At 40.5% G+C, this 23,006-nt stretch overlaps 2 protein-coding genes across 3 annotated transcripts in view; one reads left to right on the forward strand and one right to left on the reverse strand.

Moving 5' to 3' along the window:
- Positions 1-23,006, forward strand: part of UROC1 (urocanate hydratase 1) — a 117,534-nt gene that overhangs the window by 46,873 nt on the left and 47,655 nt on the right. For both annotated transcript variants that reach the window (XM_075052652.1, XM_075052653.1), the window contains exon 2: positions 5,281-5,371. The gene's annotated coding sequence lies outside the window, so the exon portion shown is untranslated. The remainder of the gene's footprint in view (positions 1-5,280; positions 5,372-23,006) is intronic.
- Positions 1-23,006, reverse strand: part of LOC142042582 (netrin-4-like) — a 56,355-nt gene that overhangs the window by 31,918 nt on the left and 1,431 nt on the right. The window contains exons 2-3 of the mRNA XM_075052654.1: positions 15,657-16,198; positions 2,837-3,100 (exon numbers count right to left, since the gene is read on the reverse strand). Of these exons, the coding sequence (XP_074908755.1) occupies positions 2,837-3,100; positions 15,657-16,198 (806 nt within the window). The remainder of the gene's footprint in view (positions 1-2,836; positions 3,101-15,656; positions 16,199-23,006) is intronic.

Here is a 23,006-nt window from a genome sequence, read left to right on the forward strand (position 1 = left end):
ATACATTGTAGGAGGAATCTGAGCTCTTAAGAGACTGAAACTCCTATTACTTAAGCCTGTCTGTGGAGCTCTGTATTTTTCCAGCATTTTATTTAACTACTTGACAGCAGCCCAGGAAACATGAAGCTGCTCTGCCTTCATGCGGTGATATCACCCACTCTAGCCACATTAAAAACTCTGTGTCTTGAGACTTGCTCTACCCATGTGTTCATTAAATATTAGATGCGGCCAGTGGAGTGATTCAGATTATTTCTGGACATGCAATGTTTGTTTCTAACAACTCTTTTCCCCATCCTGTTTTAATCACCATGTGACTGAAAGTAGAGCACCTTCCCTGTCTCTGCCAAGAAATTGCAAGATGACAAATATTTTTGTTGCAATGTAGTTTGGCTGATATGAAATGTATCATTGGTGTTCACCACTCAACAACAAAGGCCTTTTCCTTCTGCATGTACGCAAGGAGATTACCATATTGTAAGATGCAAAGTTATACACTTATATAAACTCCCTCATGCTAGCTATGTAAATGAAATCCTGAGATCTGTAGCTATGTGAACTCTCCCTTCACCACTCCAATATCATCATTAGATAAAATGTAAAAGGATCCAGGAACCTGGCTCTTCCAGGAGTGGATTTTCATTGTGTATTTGAGAAAGAGCTAGGGTGTAATGACTAAAGCACAGAAAAGAGGAGCAAAATAGCATGATCATCTTTAGTCCAGACTTGTATGACGTGGGAGTAGAGTTTTAAATTTTGACCACCTAAGGATTCACACTTCTCTGGTTAGTACAAAAAACCCCCAAACTAAGGAAGGATATGGAAACCTTCCAATCATATCTGCAGAATGAGGATGAACTGCTCTCCACAATCATTGTGGGAGAGGAGGCAGTAAGGAATCACCTTAATTTGCAGCAGTGATTATTTAGGCAAGCACTAAAGAAGAGCTTTCAAAACGTCAAAATGGGAACACCTACTGAGGGTTGCTATTGAATCTCCTTCTTCAGAGATTTTCAAAAACTAGTTCAACAAGCATTCACTAGTGATCATACCTTTATTGGAGGACTCAGACCAGCTCACTTACGGTCTTTTCCAGCCCTCATCTAGGATTCTAGAGGTAGTTAAAGCTCTGAAAGGCTTTTCTCACTTTTCTCACTGCTGCATTTGAATCCCTGCTTAGGCAAAGACTTGCTAATATCTGTGCCTGTGCTAATGATGTGATGCATCCACCCTCTTGTCTCCTGGGTCATGTGTCACTCATGAAGTGCATTTCATCAAAACTATTTCACCTTCTGCCCCCTGAAGTCATTGATGGGACAAAAAGATTCTATTCCTGTGTGACTAGTGGAAAAAAAATCCAGTCATAGTTTACAATGGTTATGCCAGTAATATAACAATATTGTGTTTTCCTTTTCTGATGAGCAGAGTGTTTATTCTTCTACCAGCTGTATTCATTTAGCATGTTATTCATCTATTTGGTTTCACTATATGTATATTTAACAGTTTGCAATAGGGAGAATGCAATCTTTAAACAGCTTTTCTCCACTCAGTTGTGTATTAAGTGAGTCTATATTTATAGGTAACTGAATCTGATAGTATCACCCAGTGCTAGAATACTGTAGCTGAATCTTAGATTTATACCACAGATGGAACTGATTCAGAAATGATTTTGCAAATATTGTGAAACTCATACAGTCCTAACTATCTTACAATATCTACATCTGAACCTAGAAAAGTTGAAAGGAAGACAATGAATACACATTCCAGAAGAAAATAAACCAAAATGTCAAGTGTACCATATATCTAAAGGGACAGAAATTAGCCAAGGATGTATTTCTTGAGTCTATTATGTCAGAGTGCACCAGGGACTAAAGTTCTAAGGGTTATTTTGGGTTTCGAAACCAATTACAGAGACAGACAGCCTTCTGGGACCAGTGGAGCCATTGAATAATTTAAAGTGGCTTGAATTCTGTCTGTGACGTATGTATTTAGATGTACCTGGATTTTTGGTTAGCATGATTTCCCTGTGACTGTTATTACAGTTTTTCTATGTAATACTAGCAGCTAAATCAAAAAGGAGACAGCAGTCATTCCCCCTGAATTGCAGCTTCTGAGTATGCTACAAACACAACTTGTATCTTCTGCACATCCAGGGTCTAACTCAGATAAAAGACTGAACAGGGAGGGGCTCGTCATAGTACTATAAAATAATCTTCCTACAACATTTGGCTTTAAAAAAAAATATATTCTACCTTATTTTAAGCTGAATGGGTAAAGGAGGGGGAGGAGGGGTGGAGATTATTTTCACATCCTGAACACTGCTGTCTATGTAGTGAAAGTAACAAAACCACAGAAGGCTGTAAACTTAAAAGTAAAGGCTGAAGCCCTAAGTACGACAGAACTGCTCATGTCTCACAAACTCAGAAAATCAGAGATTTGAGATCTGATGCTGAAATTCTGGTCAGGGCAGTCTTTGCATCAAAGAGATTAGTTCGGTTCTGTGCAGGCTTATAGGTAGGAGATTTCATTAACTATATTTGGGGTTGGATCTCTGTTCTAATTACAGAACCCCTTCACAATTTATAGGTATTTTGAGGTTCAGAGTTTTTAGAAGGACCCATCTCTAGCAATGCAATTAATATACATGGAGCTGCACCAAGGGTTATAAGAAATCTTTTCCCAGAGTGGTTTATGTTTCACTAATGTGGATCGACAGCGCTGCCCTGTTTTAGATAGGCTTAGGGAGGCTTGGACAGGATCATACCCAAATTGTACAGTTAGGCTGAGAAGGCACAAGCAGGTAACAAGTCTAGTAAGTTAGTGAATGTCTAGAACTGACCATGTTCTCCATGACTCCCGTCCTGTTGGCAAGCTCGCATTCCTCTGCATGCCCATTGCAAAAGCAGCTTCCCCGGATGATCAGGTCATAAATAGCATAGTGGGCAAATCTCTGAGGTTTCTCCACCAATTCTGAACCATGGCATGGACATTCCTGTCTTTTTAACAAAAGGAGGCGGAGGTTGGTGAGTTTCAGGAGATCTTGAGCCTCAGGACTATAGGGGTCTTCGATCTTGTTAGCCGGACTTAAGGCACGATAAATCACCTGAAAGACAGAAGATATACATCCAAGAATAGATACAGGACTCCGCATACACAGCAAACATCCCAAGGTGATGTTCAGGGAAAAGTAATAGTTCCTATTTAGAAGACTCTGCATAAGCAGTTGTGGGGCTGTGACTGATCCCAGAACATCACAGCTGAGTTACCACCAGCTGGCCAAGCCACAGCAAGTGACTGTATACCTGCTTTCATCCCCTCTCTGATGTGAGATAGGAAATGCCTTAGCTTAAACATCTTTCCTTGGGGTTACTGAGCCCAGTCAATTGCAGTTCAGCCAATATGTGGTAACTTGTCAAGCTCTGGTTTCTTCATTGTGTTTCTGAGCCACGTGACAACAGTGTCACTCAGAGAAATCCAAGGTTCATTGGCATAAATGCAGTATTAATGCCATGCAAATTTCTCAAAGCATTTTAGGAACATGGCTTTAGCATGAGTTCTGGAGTCAGGTAAACTAAGGCACTAAAGGGAAGAGGAAACTGTGATCAGACTTTCGGCTTGGTCACTTGAACTATGTGCTGGAAAACACAGCTTGGCTTAGGGTGAGTAAGCATTGAGAAAACCCTGTCTTCAAACAAAGCCAACTGGTTTATTCATTAGGAGAAGAGAAGTAGCTACACTGCAGTGAGCTCGCAGGACCAAATGTGCTTACTGGCTGTCTGTGGGTTGTTACTCTTTTGTCACAACTTTTATGCTGTTTGATAGTTCTCCAGAGCAGCAACAGTTTGGTGTTGGTATCACAGTTCTAATTTGATGTTTAACGGTGACTGAAAAGACATGTTGTATTTTAGCTCATGCACCACTCTACCCTTCTGTATCTCTCAGGGTGTGTTTGTTTCTGTCGCTTTAGGGGAGAGCTTGACAATGGAGGGCTGCACCACAGTCCATGCCAGTGAACTAAAAAGCTGGTTGCATTCGTTCCCAGGCTTAAATGTCCTCTATGGATATGCTAGCTCCAATTTGACAGCTATTTTCTCCTCTGGTTGAGTTTTTCCATCATAGCAGAGGGACTTGCCCTCAGGGTTCTTTATCCATGCTTTACAAGTGGTGACAGTGTCTGTCTGACTAACTCCATTAGTGGAGTGAAAGCTTTGTTTCCATAGGGATTCCCTCTTTCCCTCTCTCTCTGTGTTTTCCTTTTTCTTTCTTTCTAGTGAACCGACCAATTTAAATACTTGCAGCATGTAAAATGCTTTTGCTCCTTTTTGCTTGCAGGAGCCAGAAAAGGGCTTGTGGTACGTGCCTGGAAGATAATTCGTTGCATGTTGATGGCACATGAGGAGATAAACCCCCTTAAACTAACAGAATCAGCTGCCAGGCTTCGCACAGAGCTACACCTGGCAGTACCACAGCAAGGGCAGTGGTACATTTCCCACCTGTCCGGAGCACTTTCTGGTTAGCTAGCTCTGTTCTTTTTTCTTTTCATTCCCTTCTCTTACACTGTCAGCTATTTACAAAGCTGCAAACAGCCCTGTTTGGTGAGATCAGAGGTGCCCATATTTCCTTGTTTGATAGAGCTATGGGCAGATTGCCCAGGCTGTGCAATGCAGGTGCCTACATTCCCCTGACCAATCAAGCCATGACAAAATAGCCCAGGCCTTTCCACCCCAATGTCCACATTCCCCTGGTCAATGGAACCATAAGCAAATGGCCTATTCTGTTTTGTCCAGGTGCCCAGCATTCCCCTTACTGATGGATTCACAGGACAAAGACCAAATCTCCTCTGGCCAGTTCCCCCAATCCAGGATGGTCTGATCTTTTTAGTGGAAACCAGTTTTATGAACTCTTTCTCCTTCTTCCCAGTGCCCTGTGGACCACACAGAGGTGGAGTGGTTTCTCAGAGACCTGAGCCTCTGATCGTGTACAGACACACACATCTTCCTCCCACATGGTCAATTAATCTAAGACCAAGGCAGCGAACTGGATGGAATTGTTCTGCAGAGCCTGCTAAGCTCAAAGATCTCATAGTAGGCTTAAAAACTAACTACTGGGATATTAATGGTTAAAATTCCTTGTGAAACTGTTTTAAATTGGCATAGAACAGAGGAACCAAGAGTAAAGCAGTCTGTTCAGTTACTGGTTTTTATAAGCTCTATTCTTATACTTAGCTTTCTTGTCTATGGCTCTCTAATAAATATGCTTAGTAAAAATGGTATCTCCTTTCAGGTTAGCTCTCCAGAGGATACCTAACAGATCACTGGCTTGAGAACATAAATGCCAGAGGTACTTTGCTCCAGGACTAGACATCTGAAAAAAGGTAATCAATATGTCATTACCTTCTGCAAGATCTGCTCTGGTCCTGCCAGTGACCTCCTTATACAAGGCTGTGCAAGAGGCTTAATGTCTCTGTGCCCCAGAGATCCCAGCTGTGAACAGATATGGATGTTCTCACAGGAGAGAGAGGAAGGGTGAAAGAGGTGAAGAACAAGAGTTTTTACTAGGCCTCTCTGAAAGAAATGACTAGATAATGGTCAAAGTGTTTCTTTCTATTGTATGTCTCTGGCATTATACTTCTGCTTGATGACAATAGTCTTGCATTGTGTTGTGTTAACTGTGAAGGAAATCTTGTGTATTGTATTGCACTACTAGAAACCTATTTTGTATACAGTATGATAAATTTAAAAAGATGGAATCATGTTTTGGGACCTCCAGTCAATTATCCATCCTCCCCATGTCTTAATTGGCATCCAGATAGCACTGAGTTCTTTAGGCAAAAGAACAGCTGTTGGGTGCTATTCTCTCAGCATAGGGCCATTTGCTTGCACAAAGCTGTATTGTTTTTTGTTTCTTTGCTTGACAGCTGGGAAAAAGGTTGGGTTCCCTGTAGGTTTATTGTTTTGCAAATATTTTCATTTCTGGCCTTGCATCTCTTGAGGGGAGTTTCTTTGGCATTTTCCATATCCCCTTAGAACTCTGAACATCATTTGTGAGTAGACATGTTAATAGCTTGGATGTCCCATAGGGATTGTGGCATCCTTTTAAGAAAACACAGTATTCCATTCCAGTTGAGGTACAAGAGTTTGCTTGTATGATTAATTCATGACACATTTCTGTCTGGAATACGCTCCGTGGTGAGACTGGATCTGTTTGTCCTTATCTCTCCAAAGGCAAGACTTGTTAAGTGTTAAAGATCTGATTTAGGTGACATAACACTAGTGAAGTCTTTTGGGAGTGGCGTTTCTATGTTCTTGGAGTCAACAACCACTAAGGAATTTCCTTCCTTAACTTTGTAAAAATTGAAGATATTGAAGACATACTTATTAAACAAAGACATTTTGTATCAGCAGAGTCAAAGCAGATGCGTTGTGCCTATATAAGTAGGTTCAGGTGAGATGCATTTTGCACAGAGGTAGCACAGTTTTATTTCATATTTAAATCAGTTCAACAGCATTAGTTCATATCTGCATAAAACCAGAAAATGGAATTTTCCTCTCTCTTCCCTTCTGGAGGACCCATTCTCCTTGAAATATTGGTGGTTAAAACCCTTGAGCACAAGGAAGAGTATAATGTAATCACCATCTCTTTGCTAATTTTTAATATTTGATTGGGTGTTTCTTCTCACATTAAAGTACCAGTCATTAGACTTCCTTAACATATGTGTTGCCCTACTGTCAAGAGCAATATGTTACAATCCAGAAGTTACATTATTAGTCTACTATGTATATTGATTCAAATAATTGTGGAGTGGGATGAATGTTTAAAACAGATCTGGTATCTCACCTTACATGCCTTACATGCATTATTTTTCCATAAATGCATGATTTACCTAAAAAAAAAGCCAAACCCAAACCACTAAACTTTTTTCTGTACTAAAAATACATGATTATGTTTTAAATGAATGTATTTAGGTTTATGGTTCCCTAAGAAAAAAATGAATCCTAAATTAGGAGACAGATTGGTGGTGGTTGTATATATGGGTTGATAATTTTATTCAGTACATGGAAGAATTTTATTTCTGTAAAAAAGGAAGAGATGTCACTGACCAAAATACAGGGTTGGGAATGTGACTATTTGTTCAAAGCCCCAGTGCAGTTTAGTATAATGTTCAGCAAGTAACTTAAGCCTTATGCTGTTCTGGATTGCCAGTGAATTCAGTAGGAACAGGAGAAGTCTGTTGTATGTCCTGCTTACATTTTTTTAAGAATAGGATACAGGTATTCAAGTACTTCATGGAATGGGAGGAAGATTAATAAATTTATATCTGTAAAATTCTCTGAGAATCCCTAGAGATGGATGTTCAATACATGCAATTTTAATAATAATAGGTAAAAGAAAAGAGTTTGGCTGTCTTAACCATTTCTGCATAAATGTTTTAAAGATCAGGTTAGAAATGGATCTAAGTATTAGTGAAATCCCAGAGTCATGAGCTGTGGGAAGAGACACTCTGTCTTTTCACTGTGTTATTTGTTCCTTTTTTTTTTTAGTTCACAAGGTTTGTGTTTCTGAAGCCTATGCAGCAGATTCGTTCTATACAGGTAGACATTTTACTTCTGCCTTTTGCAGAAAGGCAGAAATATGGTTCATTTTTCATTTCCCAGACATACTGTGCAAATTTGCAGTTTTTCCATTATATTAATGTAAAAGACATGAAGAGAGTGTAAGGAAAAAGAAGTGTGTTCTTATAATTAAGATGCAAGCTCTGAAAAGAGCTTCCCATGATGTTTACTGTAAAGCTATTTCTCATCTAATTAAATGTCTATCTGGTATTAAGCTCCATGGAAGCTCCGTTCTTTTTTTGCTGTAACAGACTGCTCTGAAATCTCCCAGTCGTTTCTCTAAACATCAGTGTGCAGCTTTCATAAAAGTAGCTTATGCACAGCTGCAAAAGAAAATCTAATGGTGATTAAGTCTGCTAAGGGACACTCTAGAAATCTTTCTGCTTCCATTGAATTGGATGGAAGCTGAGGTATTCAGCACCTCTGTAGTCTCAACCCTTGGTGGAAATACATCCTAGATCCTGAGTTTCCCTTATAATCAGGAGCTGACACTGGAGCTGAATGCTGAGTAGGACATTCATGCTTATCTGCATATCTGCTATCAAGCGCATATTTGTCATTCTCATTTTCCAAAGTCAGTCAGCTGCGCCTCAAAAAGATGGTCACTAACCTGTCCTCTCCTGACCTTTCTAAGAACAAGGAAGTTTGGAGAATGCTGTAAGTGTGCATAGCTAAAAAAGGTAGCCACTGTTAGAGGACTGGTTTTGCTATACACAAGTTGGCACAGCTTCACAGGGGGTGATGTTTTATTGCCAGTCAAGAGATCATCTTCATTCCAGAGACAGTGTCTCAGATTTTTGATTTCTTGCCATATGTTTTACTTCTCCATTCTTGATGCAGATAATTCTGTTTTCTTAACCTGATCTTCCAGCCAGTATTAGTCAGAAAAGATATGGACACAACAAAGGTTCCCCCTTGCAAGCTCATAGCCTAAGGTCAAGGAATATGAGTCATAAATGGCGGGCAGTGCCAATGCATGGCCTCCTACAAAAGAAGATCCTTGTGCAGAACAAGAATTTGGTATTACAAATCATCCTTAAGCTATGTTGATCATGTTGCACACAATCAGGTTAATGAGATCAGAAATGTCTGTGTGCTTATACTAGGCCCATCAGAAGGAAGCTGCAGTAAAAACTCTCATCAGACCTAAATCCTCTTCATTAAGAGATTTTCATGTGAGTTGATTTTGTTCTTAAAGGAATAGTAAACAATTGTCTCAGAATTTTTCCTACCCAGTGGCAAATATCCTCTGATTTATTTGATGGAGCCCCTTGACTATAATTCTTCCGTCTTGTGGTAATCTTTACTAAGTAGTCTTTTTCCTGTTTTGAAATCCTGTTCAGTGTACAAGAAATTCTAAGTATTCTCTTAGCTATTAGAAGGCCCATTCTGACGATTCCTGGAATAGTGTTTTTTAGTCAAGATCCACTGTTTTTCTGTCTTTCCAGAGAATAAAACTTAGGTGCCATTATAGGTTATGACAGTTTGTTAAAGAAATAATTGTGCATTTGATTTTTTAAATTTCTCTGATCTGGGTAAATTCAACTACTACCAAGACAGTGGCATCTTGAATTCATTCTGTGTTTTTCAAAACAGAAAGGGTCAATGTCACTTCAATTTGCATTTGCTTTGAGGTTATTCCAGTAATCCAGTCAGTGTGGCATTAATATTAATATTTAGGCATTGCTGCCAATATGATGATGGGGAAAGACTGCACAATTCAAGTTAGAGGCAGACAAATATGAAGAGCCATGCAGACTTTTTCTCTTCCTCAAACAAAATGTATTCTGTAGGTTCAGGTTATCCTCAGGTGTAAATCTCTATGTCTGTGTAGAGAGGCAAGGTTTGCAGGGAGAAGCAGCATCTTCTACCAAGCCAGGTAATGTAGCTGGAGTACAAAATCTAGACTATCAGGCACAAAACCCTTCAGCTTGCAGTCTGTACACAGGGAATGGACAAAAGTCCTTCCATTCTACATAGCACCACCTTATGTGGGGATGTGAGAACATTTCTATGCTGCCACAAAGTGCAGCGTCCTTTTTCATTATGAGGAATGATACTTGCTCTGAAATGGCAAAGGGCGGCACGAGATGTTCTGTGATGCAGACAGCCTAACTGGGAACTGGTTTGAGAACGAGGAGACTCATTTCACTCTGCTGAATTGTCAGGGAAAGTTAAACCAACCCATCACCATCAGTGCCAACCAATGTCAACCAAGCTGTATTCTCATGGGATAGCATCCATTCCACTTCTTTTATAAGTGAAGCCACTTATATCTCTAGGTCTTGGCTGAAATCTTATACTTGAACAGACTTAGCTAAGTGTGTAGTCTCACCTTGACAGCTATGTGTGGACAACTGTGGAGCAAACAGTTAAGTGTTCTTTTGCCTGGAGTTTGAAAATTACAAACCTTAATCTCTAAAATTCATAGCATTTTAGACAAGAATTTTTTCACAGTTGAGACTTGGAAAAAAGTTATGGCTGCAACTCCACTGAAGTTTTATAAAACAGGGTGAGCAGAAAAATTCATTTGATACCTGCTGCATTGTATGTTCAGGAAATGCAGAAGCAATGCTCAAAAGAAATCTACTGTGTCTTTCTGGCTGGTTTATAAGATTTCAGCTGTCTCTGAAATGGCTCATTACAAACCAGGTTAGAATAGGACACTTGGTGCCCTCCTGAAGTTCACTTGCCAGGGACGGGAATGCTGGACTGGTCTCATCAGTTCAAATTCCATTCAGAGACAAATCGTTGAGCCCCCTAATTCTTCCTCCAGGGAAGCAGGGCCTGGCAGTGCTATCTGCTTGTTTACACTGCTGGTGTTAACTGCTTCCTCTCAAATTGCCTCTGCATTCTATCTCCTCTACAGTTCAAGTTAAATGAAACGCTGAACAGACGGCCCTAGTCATAACATTTGGGCACTTACATTCACTAGTGACTAATCCCTCCTGGAATCCTTTCCGGATAGAAGTCAGAATAACCTGACCATCATGCAACTTTGAGAGGCCAGTCCTGATGACTGTTGGACAATTCACTGCAGTGCAAGACCCTGCCCTTGCATCTTAGCTACTAGGAATTCAACCTTGTGATGTGCTGAGCATGTTTCTTTTCAGTGACCCCACTGCCATATGAGATCAGACCTTTAAGAAGCCACTGAAGCCTTAGTGGTGACGTCTTGAATTATTGATATTGCCACTTAATGAGGTGTGTGTGTGTGCAGGGGATCCTCCTTTGTTTATCAAAAGGTTTGGCATGAATACAGTATGAGAAAAGCCTAAGAAAACGCAGCAAAAAATGTAGGTCCTTGGAACAGAATCACATACATTCCACACAGAGCCCTGTCCCTGGCCTGGTTTGGTGTCTGTGTGCAAGCGGTCCCCCTCTGCCATAACTGTTGCTCAGGGAGTCCCTGTAGATGGAGAAAGGCAGCAGAGGTCTTCAGTGTCAGTGCAGAAGAAAAGGCCTTCCATAAGGTTGACTGTGGCTTCTGTCTGAACAACCTGGTGGCTTTTGAAGCAGACAGAACTGCAGCCCATCACAACAGGTCTTGATCTGGCATTCACAGAGTGTGTTTAGAAGAGTGATTAAAAGTCTTTTAGCTACAAAGCGAGTCCACTCATCTTTGACAAAAGGCACTGCTGGGGACTTCTGTCCCTAAAGAGGTCACCACAGGATACAAAACGGAGAATGAACAGGTCTTCTGCGCAAGGCACACTTAACATGTTGCCATAGAAACCAGTTACTTAATTCAGGCATACACAATTCTTCCAGCCCCCAGTGAATTCCAGTAATGGGTTTATTATATCACACTTCATTGGTGTCATCTGTCACACAGACACTCACATAAATGAACCAGCCTTTGATTCAAAACTCCCTTCCACTAGCTAGACCCAATAGGGGAAGGGTCTCCTTTTGGGTCTGATGGTTATAAGCAGGTCAGTGTTCTACCCTGCTTTGCATGCTAATGTTTTCCGTTCATGCAAACATCATCTTCGATGGAGGAGAACATTTGTTTTCATTTCCCGATATTCCAGTTTATTAAAAACGTGCTCTTAATCTCTCAGATCCTTGAGTGCACGTGCTGTCAGGATGCAGGTTGAAACATTTCAGTCCCTGTTTCCCCCATACGATGTTTGAACTGTAAGTCACACTAATGTCTCATGCAACATTGTGGTAATTTCTCCTTTTATTTGGGCCAGAGTTTTGATTTACATTAGCTGACCTGAAGGCTCATTTTAGGCTCCATGACTATATAGTAAAGTGTTTTTAGATTAGAAAAACAGATGGATAGACAAGTAGGTAAAAAAGGTCTCAGTTGATGCATAAGACTCCATGCAAGCACTGCCTGTAGATGCACTTACAGTAGATAAACAGACCTTAAAAAGGTGGGTCTGTTTTAAGTTCATGATGTTGTGTTGGAGTTTGGCGTACTGAAGATGATAAGCAGATAGGCAGTAACTATTCTCCCTGAAGAATAGTTAAGAATGTTCTCCCTTAAGAATAAGATATAGATTAGAAGCACTTGTTTCCCATTTAATAAATAATTTCTTATAGTGATAGAAGTCAAGAGCCAGAACATAGGGTACTTAACAGGCCAGTCAGGACTTAAGACATGCTAGTGGAGGATTTTCACTCAGAAGTGTTTATAAGCATAGAAAGTTAGGTGTTGATTTTGTGGTGCTTCACATGAAGCAAATGATGTGTAGGCAATTGGCAGTGAATAAATTGCTCTGCCTCCTAGACCAGAAATCATCAATAGAGCAAGTTTACTGCCAGAAGAATTAAGACAGGGAGACCTAGGATCTCCAATAGATAGATTCTAGCTGCAGAAGCACTCTGGATCTGAACAGGAGTAAGGGATTTAGTAAATGCTGGAGTAAAAGAAAACTGCAAAAGAGATATTAGGAAGTAATCTTGTATTTCTGCAGGACTTGTTCCCCAATGCATGACACCTTCTGTCTCAGCTGTACCTTATATGAGACAGAATGGAGATGTGTGACCCTGTCAGAGGTGAAAGATAAGGGATAATCTACAAGAGACAAGGGATACATCTTAACTTAGTGATACATTATGTTCTGTTGTGACATTGTCACATCACTCAGCCAAATGTCTTTTGCTTCCATTCTAGTCTCCTAAAAGTTTCTCTTCTGCCAAGTTTCCTGTCATGCTCCCAGGTAAAACCTCTTTCAGTGGTCTTGGAGGACCACCAGAGCATGCTGACTCAGGGAGATGTATCTCAGTTTATAGATGCATATAAATTACTGGAGCTCTACCACCCTCTCCTTTCACACCTACATTCTCAGTTCTGGAAGCCAGTTGACCTGAAGTCTTGTTTCATGATGTGTCCCACATGGGTTTTAAGCCTAAGTGTTCTTAGTAAGCCATCTCTCTTTTTTTGATTCCTTTTGTGCCCTGTTAAAAAGGAATTTGTATCTCTTCTTCAAGTGAACAGGACAACGCCTGAGAAAATCCTGAGTGTCACGCAGTGGAAATGACTTCAAGCCCCTCAGTAGAGAAAACTGGCATTTATCTCAGAGCATTAATTAGCATTTAAGTTGGAATGGTTTTGATCATTTCGGAAATGTCAGCTTGTGATGTGAGCTCCTCAGCAATCCAAGGCTTAGCCAGAATCAGTAATTGGATAGGTCAGAGTGGAGGTGAAAAAGAAGCAGAGAACACTGCAGAAAGTAGTGGTGGGGATTCAGTCAGCTTCCTTCCAAGTCAGTTGTGAGTCAGTGCTTGAGGGGATGCCCTGGTGACATTTGTGACATCTTTAAAATAAGGTGTAAAATTGCAGTTCTGAGATGCATAGGCAAAGCTACTGTGAGACTTGTAGTAAGAGTAGCAATGTCACTCAGGCAAATGTGATCAGGTATCACTTTAAATAACTACACTCTGCCTTCCTTTATTTTCATTCACAAAAGAATCTGCTGTGTCATATTGCTTGACCTGAAAAGCCTGATGCTTTTGCACCCTTGCCATAGTGGCATTTCATGGATTGATTAAGAGGTCTCTGTAAAGTCTGTCCAGAACTTCAGAATCCTTTTGGGTTAATGTGCTGTGAAACAGTATTTGTCTTGTTCTCTGTTAAGTTGCCATACAGACTCCTGTGTGCTGTTTTAAAGCTTCAGCTCTCTGTCCCGCAGAGGAAGTGACCTCTGTATGTATTCAATTCATGTAACAGTTCATGAAAGTATTTGGGATCTGCAAGGGTATGACCTGTAAATATATGACTGTTCTTACTATTACTATTGTTTTCTAACATCTACTACCACAGTGTAGATTGATTAAGCATACACATATTCACTTCAGTGTAGTTGCTGCCCAAGTTGACAGAATCATTTTGACACTTGTAATCACAAAGGCTTGTGTTGGATGAGTGTTTTATTATTTGATTTTCTGCCATCCACTTCTCAGATTTGTTGTAGCAGCAACACATGGTCTTAATGATATTCCCCAAGGTTAAGTAAGCACAAAAGCCAACATAGTGCAGGGCAACAGGGGATACTGTACTAGAGAAGGAAGAGTTGTTTTGCATTTAAGGCCAAGGCATCTGCCTCAGATCCTGTATTCTGTTCCTTACACAACCAGAATTGTCCTGTTTTACCACAAAACACTTCACCTTTCTGTGCTGCTCTTTTCCCATCTGTGAAATGGCAACAGGACCCTTATATGTGTACTGAAGATCATTAAATGGATTTTGCAAAGTACTTCCAGATTTTTGATTGGAAGGCACACAAGAGTGGAAAATTCTATTAGTTGCCTAGAGTCTGTATTGACGTGGCAAATTGTAATCTCCCTGCTGAAGACATTTGGATGTAGTTGACTTAAGTGTGTCATGATAACTGACCAGCAGAATTACTACTTCAGGAACAAGACAGTTTAGTAGTCAGATGATCTGCTCCATATTTCTAACATGCAGAGATATTTCCCAGCCTGTTGCACAAAGATGAACTCAGTCTCTCCTTACTGCTGTTTCCCTGTCTCAGATATAGTACACTAGTTTCTTTCTTCTCAAGTGCATTTTGAAGTGCACTGCTGAAACCACTGTGTTTTTTGAAGCCTATCTGGACCATTCACCTCACACCTGAGCTTAATTTGCAGCAAAGTATTACTGCCAAACCTGTCTGATCACTTCCAGACAGGGAAACCAAGAGGATTGTGACTTCTCTAAGGAAGAGAGAAGGAAGTGAAAGGACTCCAGCCTCTGTTGTGACTATAGCATGTCTCATGATCTCCCTTTGTGCCTTTATGTCTCCTCTACAGAATGATACCAATGATACTTACCATCTTTCCCATCTAAACTGTTTCAGGATTGATGAATGAAAAGGGTTATAACTGGACTAAGTACCCGATTACTAAGCAGTCGTTAATGTTCTTGTCAGAGGAATTTATCTGAGCAATTGTACATTTATTTTAAAGGAAAGCCTTCTGCATATATTTAATAGCACATCAGAATATTCATACTAAGGGAGGGCCTTTTCCCAGTTTTGAATAGTGAAACCTGGCTGCTCACTTCCACTTCCTGTTCCTAAATGGTTTCCTTTCTGGAGCCTATGGCTTGATACAGTCAGCACTGTCACTCCCAGCAAGAAAAGTTACATTAAACTTAAGGGAAGGATGTATTTAAAAGTCATCCAATCAGCTAGGACTTTTTATATGGAGAAGAAAAAGAAAGACCATGCAGTTCATGTCATCCTAAAGCAGGAAAACAGTTTGGATAAATCAGAGTCTATAAATGTGTATTTCCCTACATCTATTTTGTTGGAATTCTAGTTCAGTTATTGGCATCTGCAAAGTAAAATTAGGCAATGTTAATCCTATCCTGTGCCACTCTACTGAAAGAAATTTGTTAAAGCATTTTCATTCATTTTCATGGATATATAATTTCTGTTCTTCTTCCCCTTTATTAACATGAAACGTTTGGGGATGGGCTGCCTTTCTTATTTATATGCACAGTATCTCTTTGAGCACATACTCTCTGATTTTCAGCCAGTCTTCAGCTGTTTGACATTACACTTATTCCAAACCTCAGTTATTGCTTACCTCTCCTCTGGTGCAGGGCACTGCATCAGAATACCTGGAAGTGCACATGGAGCCTTCCTCAATAATATCGTCCTGGAGCCCAAAAGTTGCTGTACAGTTGACAGAGAAATACTTGTAGGGCCTCCAAGTCTGCCCATAGTCCTGGGATCTTTCCAACACCATCGCAGCTGGGCGAGGTGACTTGAACACAGCAATGACATGAGTCAGGTAGAATTCTGTTTCAAAGTCCAGTCTGATTTCTTCCCTGTGTACTCCTTGGGCAGACTGCCACCAGGAGATGGGGTTTGCAAAAAAATCGTCTGTCATGTCAGCAGGGAGATGGGAGTTATCAGGCTGGTTGGCATTGCATTTGGTGCAGCGAGGCTGCCCACAGCCATGGGAGACCTGATGGAGGAGATTCTGGTCTGGGTAGAAGCAGTACAGTTCTGTACTGTTCTGGCCACACGTGGTGAGAGTGACTGGTGTCCTCCCTGTTGCAAGGTTTCCCACCGGAGGGTTGCAAGAACGGCCATTACAGCGGAAGGCTTGTAGCCTCATGGGATCTGAAAGACAAGCAAAAGAAACACAACTAAATAGAATTTCTCAAATAGTTCTCAGGCTGTAACACAGATGACCATGCAAATGTTTGGAGTCCTCATCTGGGGATTGACATCCAAGAGGACTCCTTCTATGGAGAGCTACTTCATCTTTTCACACAAAGTTTGGAGGGAGTTCCTCAATAAATCTCGTCCTTGGTTTTGGTGCCTAACTCAGAAACTGAGGTCTTTAGAAAACTCATGCTTATGGTGCTTAACTTTGATTTCTATTGAAAATGCAGTTGCGTTGGCCTATTGAATTTTGTGTTTCACCACAGAAATCTTGTGTTTTCTTACTTTCAGTCTAGTAAAGCTCTGTATGTGAGGACTGAATCTATTAAATGAATTTATTTTCATTGTTATCAGAAATCAAAGTCAAACTGTACAATACACTGTAGATACGTTAAGAAAAGAGATGATTCCTGCCCAACAAATTACAGACAATAATTACATGTACAAACACATAAAGAAAGCATGTCTTTCTATAGTTATGCATTACTGGCATAATTCTGAGGGGTGCTGAGTTTCTACTGCTCCTGTTGAGATCAGCTGGAGTTGTTGGTACTTAGCAGAGCTGAAAATCAAGTCTCTCTTTTGTTTAAATACCTTGACATGGAGGTAGGTGACTATATTCTGTTTGCTAAGTTTGCAAATACTGGCAAATTTTTGAAATCTTCAGTGTATATATCTACTTATTTTTAAATTAAGAAAAGGTAGGGATAACTACAAAGTCTTAATATTGTTTGGAAATCAGTATTGTCTTGTGACACTGGAATTAAAGGTCATTCCAAAACCTTGTTACCATACTGGAGAAAACTGCTCTTCTAATGACTTACAATGTCCTCTTTGCAACTTAACAGTCTAGGAGTTAAAGACTGACCTTGCAAGGTCATAAATCTAATCCAAGAGGTCACAAGTCAGATGACTGGATGTAAGTCCTACAGGAAATGACCCTTCCAATGAAACATAGGATGACCGTAAACCCTGGGTAATCTAGGAGCAGTTCAAAGGTCAGCTATTAGTTCAACATTCTAGGTCAAATTTTAAAACCCTACTTGGCTTTTATTCAGCCTTTCCTCAGGCAAAACTAGTTTTAAAATCAAGTTAGGTCAAAAAAAGACTCTCTAAGTCAGCCTTATAAAAATACTCAAATCGTAATGTAGTTGGATGAAACTGATGTCCCTCATTACAAAAGGAATGTTTAAGGTGAAGAAATGTGTCCAGCATGCACAGTTTTGCCTCCTAGTTGCTTCTGTCCTTAGTTCCTTGGTGAACATTTCTGCACAGGCCAGAAGAGAAAGGTCAGAGATGGACATTGTTTTGGAAAACACCTCATGCCTTTTGCTTCCCAGGATTAGGACACAGAACGAAGTTGCTGTGTGTCCACTGAATCCTATTGACCAATGGTGACATTTTAACTTACATACAGCATAAGGTAGTCTTAAACTTCAGATAACAAAGAAGCAGAGCCTCCAAAAATGCTCTTGACTACTCTTAGAGACAGGTGGAAGCCACCTTCAAAGGAACTTGGACTTACTGTGTGTTTGCCTTACAGTCATTGTAGCAGCAGCTTCAAGGAAAGAGGGGGTGTCTGGAGATACAGTAGGTTTCCTCCTGGTGGAGGTTATCTTCCACCAGTGCCTGGAATGGGCCGGCCAAGATTTTTTTTTAGTATCCCAGTGAAGTCCTAGGAGACTGGCAGAGCTTAGAGGGCAGCAGTGCCTGAATTACATGTGCACCTGATAGTCATTGGGTCAAAGGAATGAAAGCTGCCACTCCTCAGTCCCACCACCACTCCCTGTGCCAGCACAGAGATGAGTTTTCATGAGAGAGGAGGAGTTGCAGAAGTCAGCTGGAGAGGAAAGGAGAGAAGATGGGGATGTTTGGATCTATCAGTTCTGTTTGTTGCTCCCCAACTTCAACTGAGCAGGTGATTCTTAGCACTACTGGAGATCCTTCACCAAGCCTTCACATCATCCTGACTGCTTGATGATGATTTCAATGTATTTTCTTTCTGGTTATGAACTTTTTACTCCATCTGAGCCTGGTACAGTTACAGGGGAACACCAAGACCTACAGAGATTTTATCTGAGAGGTTCCTTGCAATTTCTCTGAGTCTTTTCGTCCTGAGAAAGGACTTGGGTTTCCACAAAAGTTGTTCAGAGCTTCCTCCTTTTTGCAGAGCACCTGAAATTCCAAATTTTTGTGTGCTTAGGAGGATGAATTTCATTGAGTCACGCAGAATTCTTGAAATAAAGATAAATCTATCCTTGCAGGTCAGCAAAAATATAATGAGCTGCAATTGCATTCCTCAAGAATGTCTTTGCAAGTAGCATATAGGTTCATGTTAGTGTCCAAGCTCTTTGGTACAAATTACTGGAAATAAGGAAAGCACAGCAATTTCTGTGTTGAAAGTAGATTGGTTATTAACTGGTTTTGCTCAGTGCTGCAGAAAGGTGTCATCTTTGCCTCCAGAGAATTTAAGTGGGACTGGTCTTACAACTGAGCTTTGAACAACCATTAGCTCTGACTAAGAGTCAAGTTACTTAGTTTTGAGTAAGAATGGGTCCATGTCACAAATGCTATTGGATTATGGATAAATATACCATGTAATTAAAAGAAAGTCCATCTCTATTGATGGATCACAGCACTGAAGTTTTCACAGAGTAAATGGGATGATGGAGTTCTAAATTTAAGGAGTTATGTACGGGAAGCTTTGCAGACAAGAATGTGAGAAAGTAAAAAAGGAAACATTTTTTTAAGGGAATGGCTGCTTTTTGTATTTCCGATAAATGGGCTATTAGTCTTGTATTGAGTTTTTCAGCTGTTTTTATCTGAACCTGGAAAAGGAAGTAAAACATGGTTGTTCTCCTGAACAACAGTCACAAGAATGTTTATCTGCTCTGCCTGCTAATGCAGCAACATCAATAAAGAGTTCCTGTCTGAACTGCTGTGTCATTAGGAAAATGGGAGAAGAACAAAGTGCAAATTAGCAGAAGGGAGCTTGAGAGAAGGAGAGAGATTGGAAAACAAAATCTGCAGTCGATTAAAAGCTTTGCATTTAAAGAAATCAATTGGCAGAACATTGCTTGGCCACAAGGATAGTGCAGCCTGTCCGTCACTCACTGATTCTGTGGAAACAACATGAAATGTTGAATCTGGACAGTGAGGGGGGAATGCTGCAGAAGAGAAACAGCAGCCAGGCGAACAAACAACTTAGCCCAACTGCCAGGAGGACTCATTGAATAATTCATAAAGAAATAAACAGTTTGATTGCACATGAGCACTGCATGTTATTATGAAGTTGATTAGCTTTTACTCCATGGAGGAGGGATTGGATCCATAAATGGTATGATGAATTTATTTGTTTGTTTTCTGGTCCCTCAGACCTGTGTCACAAAGCGGCAGGTCAATGACACATGCCCGGCACGTGTTATAACAATGGTGTTATCTGATGATTAGGGAATCACACAGTTCAAGGGAGGTCATACTATCAATATTCCTGGGACACCATTTCAAACAGAGATCTTTTACCTCAGAGCCTTGTAATGCAGCAGAACATTGTAGACATTAACTAAAAACAGGTTCAATTTTTTTTAGGGTTTTTTTTCACCCTCCTTTGGATACTCAACAGAAGAAAAGTCATATGGCAACTCAGTCAAAGCCTGCTGATGTGACTGGAAAGATGCCTAATATTTTCTGAGTGATTTGAATTGGATTTTTTTTTCTTTTCCGTATGCAAATCTATGATTTTGCATGTTCAAGTCTCCTACAGTGAGACAGGAGAGCAAATTTCACAGTTCTGAGCAACATGTAAACACTAAAACCCTTGGGCACCTTCTGCTATGTTTTTGATGAAGCTGTTTCAGCATGTATGTCCAACCTGGATTTCACTTGTTCTATATCTGTTTAACTTTTTTCTTAATAACCAAAAACTTTTAAATGTTCTTTTAAAGCTATGGGGACATGAGTTGCTCAAGTTTTTATCAATCAGACCTAGAACTTCACCCCTTAATGCTGGTTACAGCAGAAGTGCTATACAACCGTTTGGTTTGTCTGGGGCCAACATGCAAATAAGTTTGGCAAGTTTTCATTCATTTATGAGTAGCCTGATGTATTTCTGCACTAAAATAGCCCTGATAACTGGAGCTAATGAGCCAGCCTTCATAAATACCCCAGAGGCGAAGTTCTGAGTATGCTACGAAATCAAGCTGCCTCCGTGACCTGAGGCACGGACAGAAGAATAAGATCCCAGGTCTGGGCTCTCCTCCATCGTGGCCAGTTGCAGTCCGCCTGCCCGCGTCCCTTCTGGAGCAACGGTGAGTTCCGACGCCTACAGCCTCCTTTGCAGATGAGCTGAATGACCCCAGACCAGAGGAAACCAAACCCTGCTAATCATCAGGTCCTGCAACTGATTTTAAGCTTGGTGCCAGAAATGGCCATTTTTGACCACATCACGCCCCCTTTTGGAGGGCTGCCATCGGGAGGAGAGCTGGCCCGGGCATTGCTCCCCGGGGGAGCTCCGGGGCTGGCTGGGGCTGAAGCAAGAGCCCAAGCTGTTGTCAGTCCCATCCACTGGCCCAATATGCAGGAGTTTTCGGACCAATGCAGAGGTTATTTGAGGGGAATAACGCCCTCCACCTGCATAAGACTAGGGGAAGGATCACCCAAGTGTCACATCTCACAGTATAAAACCTAGCTGACTCCTCCAGCCTAACCACTAAGGTGGGTTTTTCTTTTCCCCTGGCATTATATTTAAAGAACTAAGGAGCCAATCTTGACAACCCAGACCGTCTTCTCTGCACAGAGATGGCAGAAGGCAAATATTGTACTCCCGGCAAATATCATACTTCATGTACTCCCCATGCAACTGTCCCATCAATTTGTTTCACTTCTGACCAGGAGGGCTCAATAGGGCTGATAAGGGAGTTTACTGTATAGGGTAATAAAACATGTCAAAAACATACTTCCCTGTACACCTCTCTGCTCAGGAAAAGGCTGAGACTTCCAAATCATTTTAGACAGATGGGCTAAGCATTGTCCAAACTAACCTTAGTCTGAGCAGTACTGACCCTGCCTGTAACAGGACCCATAAAGATTCAATGTTAATTCAAGATTTTTGTGTTGCTTCAAGGAAAAAAAAAAAAAAAGGATTAAAAATGAACAGGTAACCCTTGTGCTTCCACACACTGATGATTTGTGCAACCTTTTGACCAAGCAGTGTAGATTTATTTAAAGTGACATTGAATCCTTAGTGTCATCACCTTCAATATCCAGTTATTTTGCTGTTATTCACTGTGTCCTACACCATTATCCTGAGTGTGTTTAGGTCCACACAGAACACACTCCCTCCCCCCAAATTCACTTTCCAAGCAGTCAGCCGTGGGCTGCATTTCCTTGAAGATTCATTTTGACTTTGTGAATTGGATGCAGAGCAAATTTAGGCTAGTTTATAACAGGCTGCTTTCTGCAACAGTATCAGCAGCTTTACAAGGTATCTCTGTATCTTTTCTCTGCTCTGTGTCAACACATATATCCTTAGGGAGTGTCCTAGCCTGTGAAACTAGTGAATGCCCAAGATAAGCCACTAAGAGGACTAAGGTACATGTCCTTCCTCCACTCATTCCCTGTCATGTTGTGATAGACAGCCTTTTTCCCAAATGAGTCACTGGATAATATGACAGGACTGTAAATTTATGAGCTGTTTTCAATATTTAAGAAAATATCTCTTGCAGTTATGGAAATCTGATGTCTATGTTATCAAAAGGGTTCTAGCTAGGGAATAATCTGAGCTGAAGCCACCTGATCTACCTTTGACTTTACTGAAGCTTGCAGGGTAGCTGAACACTTCAATCGCTTTCAGATCACTGCATGAAGAGTGTTGTTCCTGTCCTAATACTCTGAGCACACAGGTGAAATTTAAACCCCTGATATGCTTTCCTGTACAGAAAGAGAGATCCCAAGCCAGTATCTGAAAGGAAAGGTCACCAAGGATGTATTGTTGTTTTATCAATAATTATTTTTATTTTTCTAATAAAATAACCTGATCTTTGTAATTCGTCTCTTTTAAACCTAAAGATATATTAAACCAGAGCAGGAAGAAAAAAATCTAATGCTTTGCTTCTTTTCCCTTAAGGAATTTGTCTCCATCATAATCCAGGTATTTTTAGGACCCTATGTAAATACCATTACAGCTGTATCATTTGATATATGCTTATTTGTACACCCACATATACACACACAACTAATCAACTTCTCTTTCTGTCCTAATCCATTTTTTCTCTAACACTATTTTAATCTTGTCCACTGCATGTTAACAATGGACTGTCTTGGATAAATAGTAATTCCTAAACAGTGTCTCTGACTTTTAACAATGCAAAATTACGTTAAGAGAGAATAATTCAGATTCCTACAGTGATGCTGTCCAAGGATGTTGTCGTTTCACTCTTGTCCTGCCTAGGAAGGCAGTGTTTCATCTTCAAAACAAATATCCAGCATATCTCAATCCACCTACCTCTTTCTTACTTACTTTTCCTTCGTTCATAAAAACCATACACTTTTATTCTTTTAAGGATGTATGAAACTGTACATCCTGTTATAAGTCTTTGGGAGAAGACTGAGCTATAAAGCTCTGTATTGCAGGGAATAAGAAGCATTTGTATATATTGACTAACCCAGATTCTCTGTAAAAATCCAATCTAAAATAAAGATGTTGACATAAATTTTTTTAACAAACAGATCTCATTTCTATTTTCTTTCCCCTTGATAAACTTAG

Source organism: Buteo buteo, chromosome 21, assembly GCF_964188355.1.
Source record: "Buteo buteo chromosome 21, bButBut1.hap1.1, whole genome shotgun sequence".
Classification (NCBI taxonomy): Eukaryota; Metazoa; Chordata; class Aves; order Accipitriformes; family Accipitridae; genus Buteo; species Buteo buteo.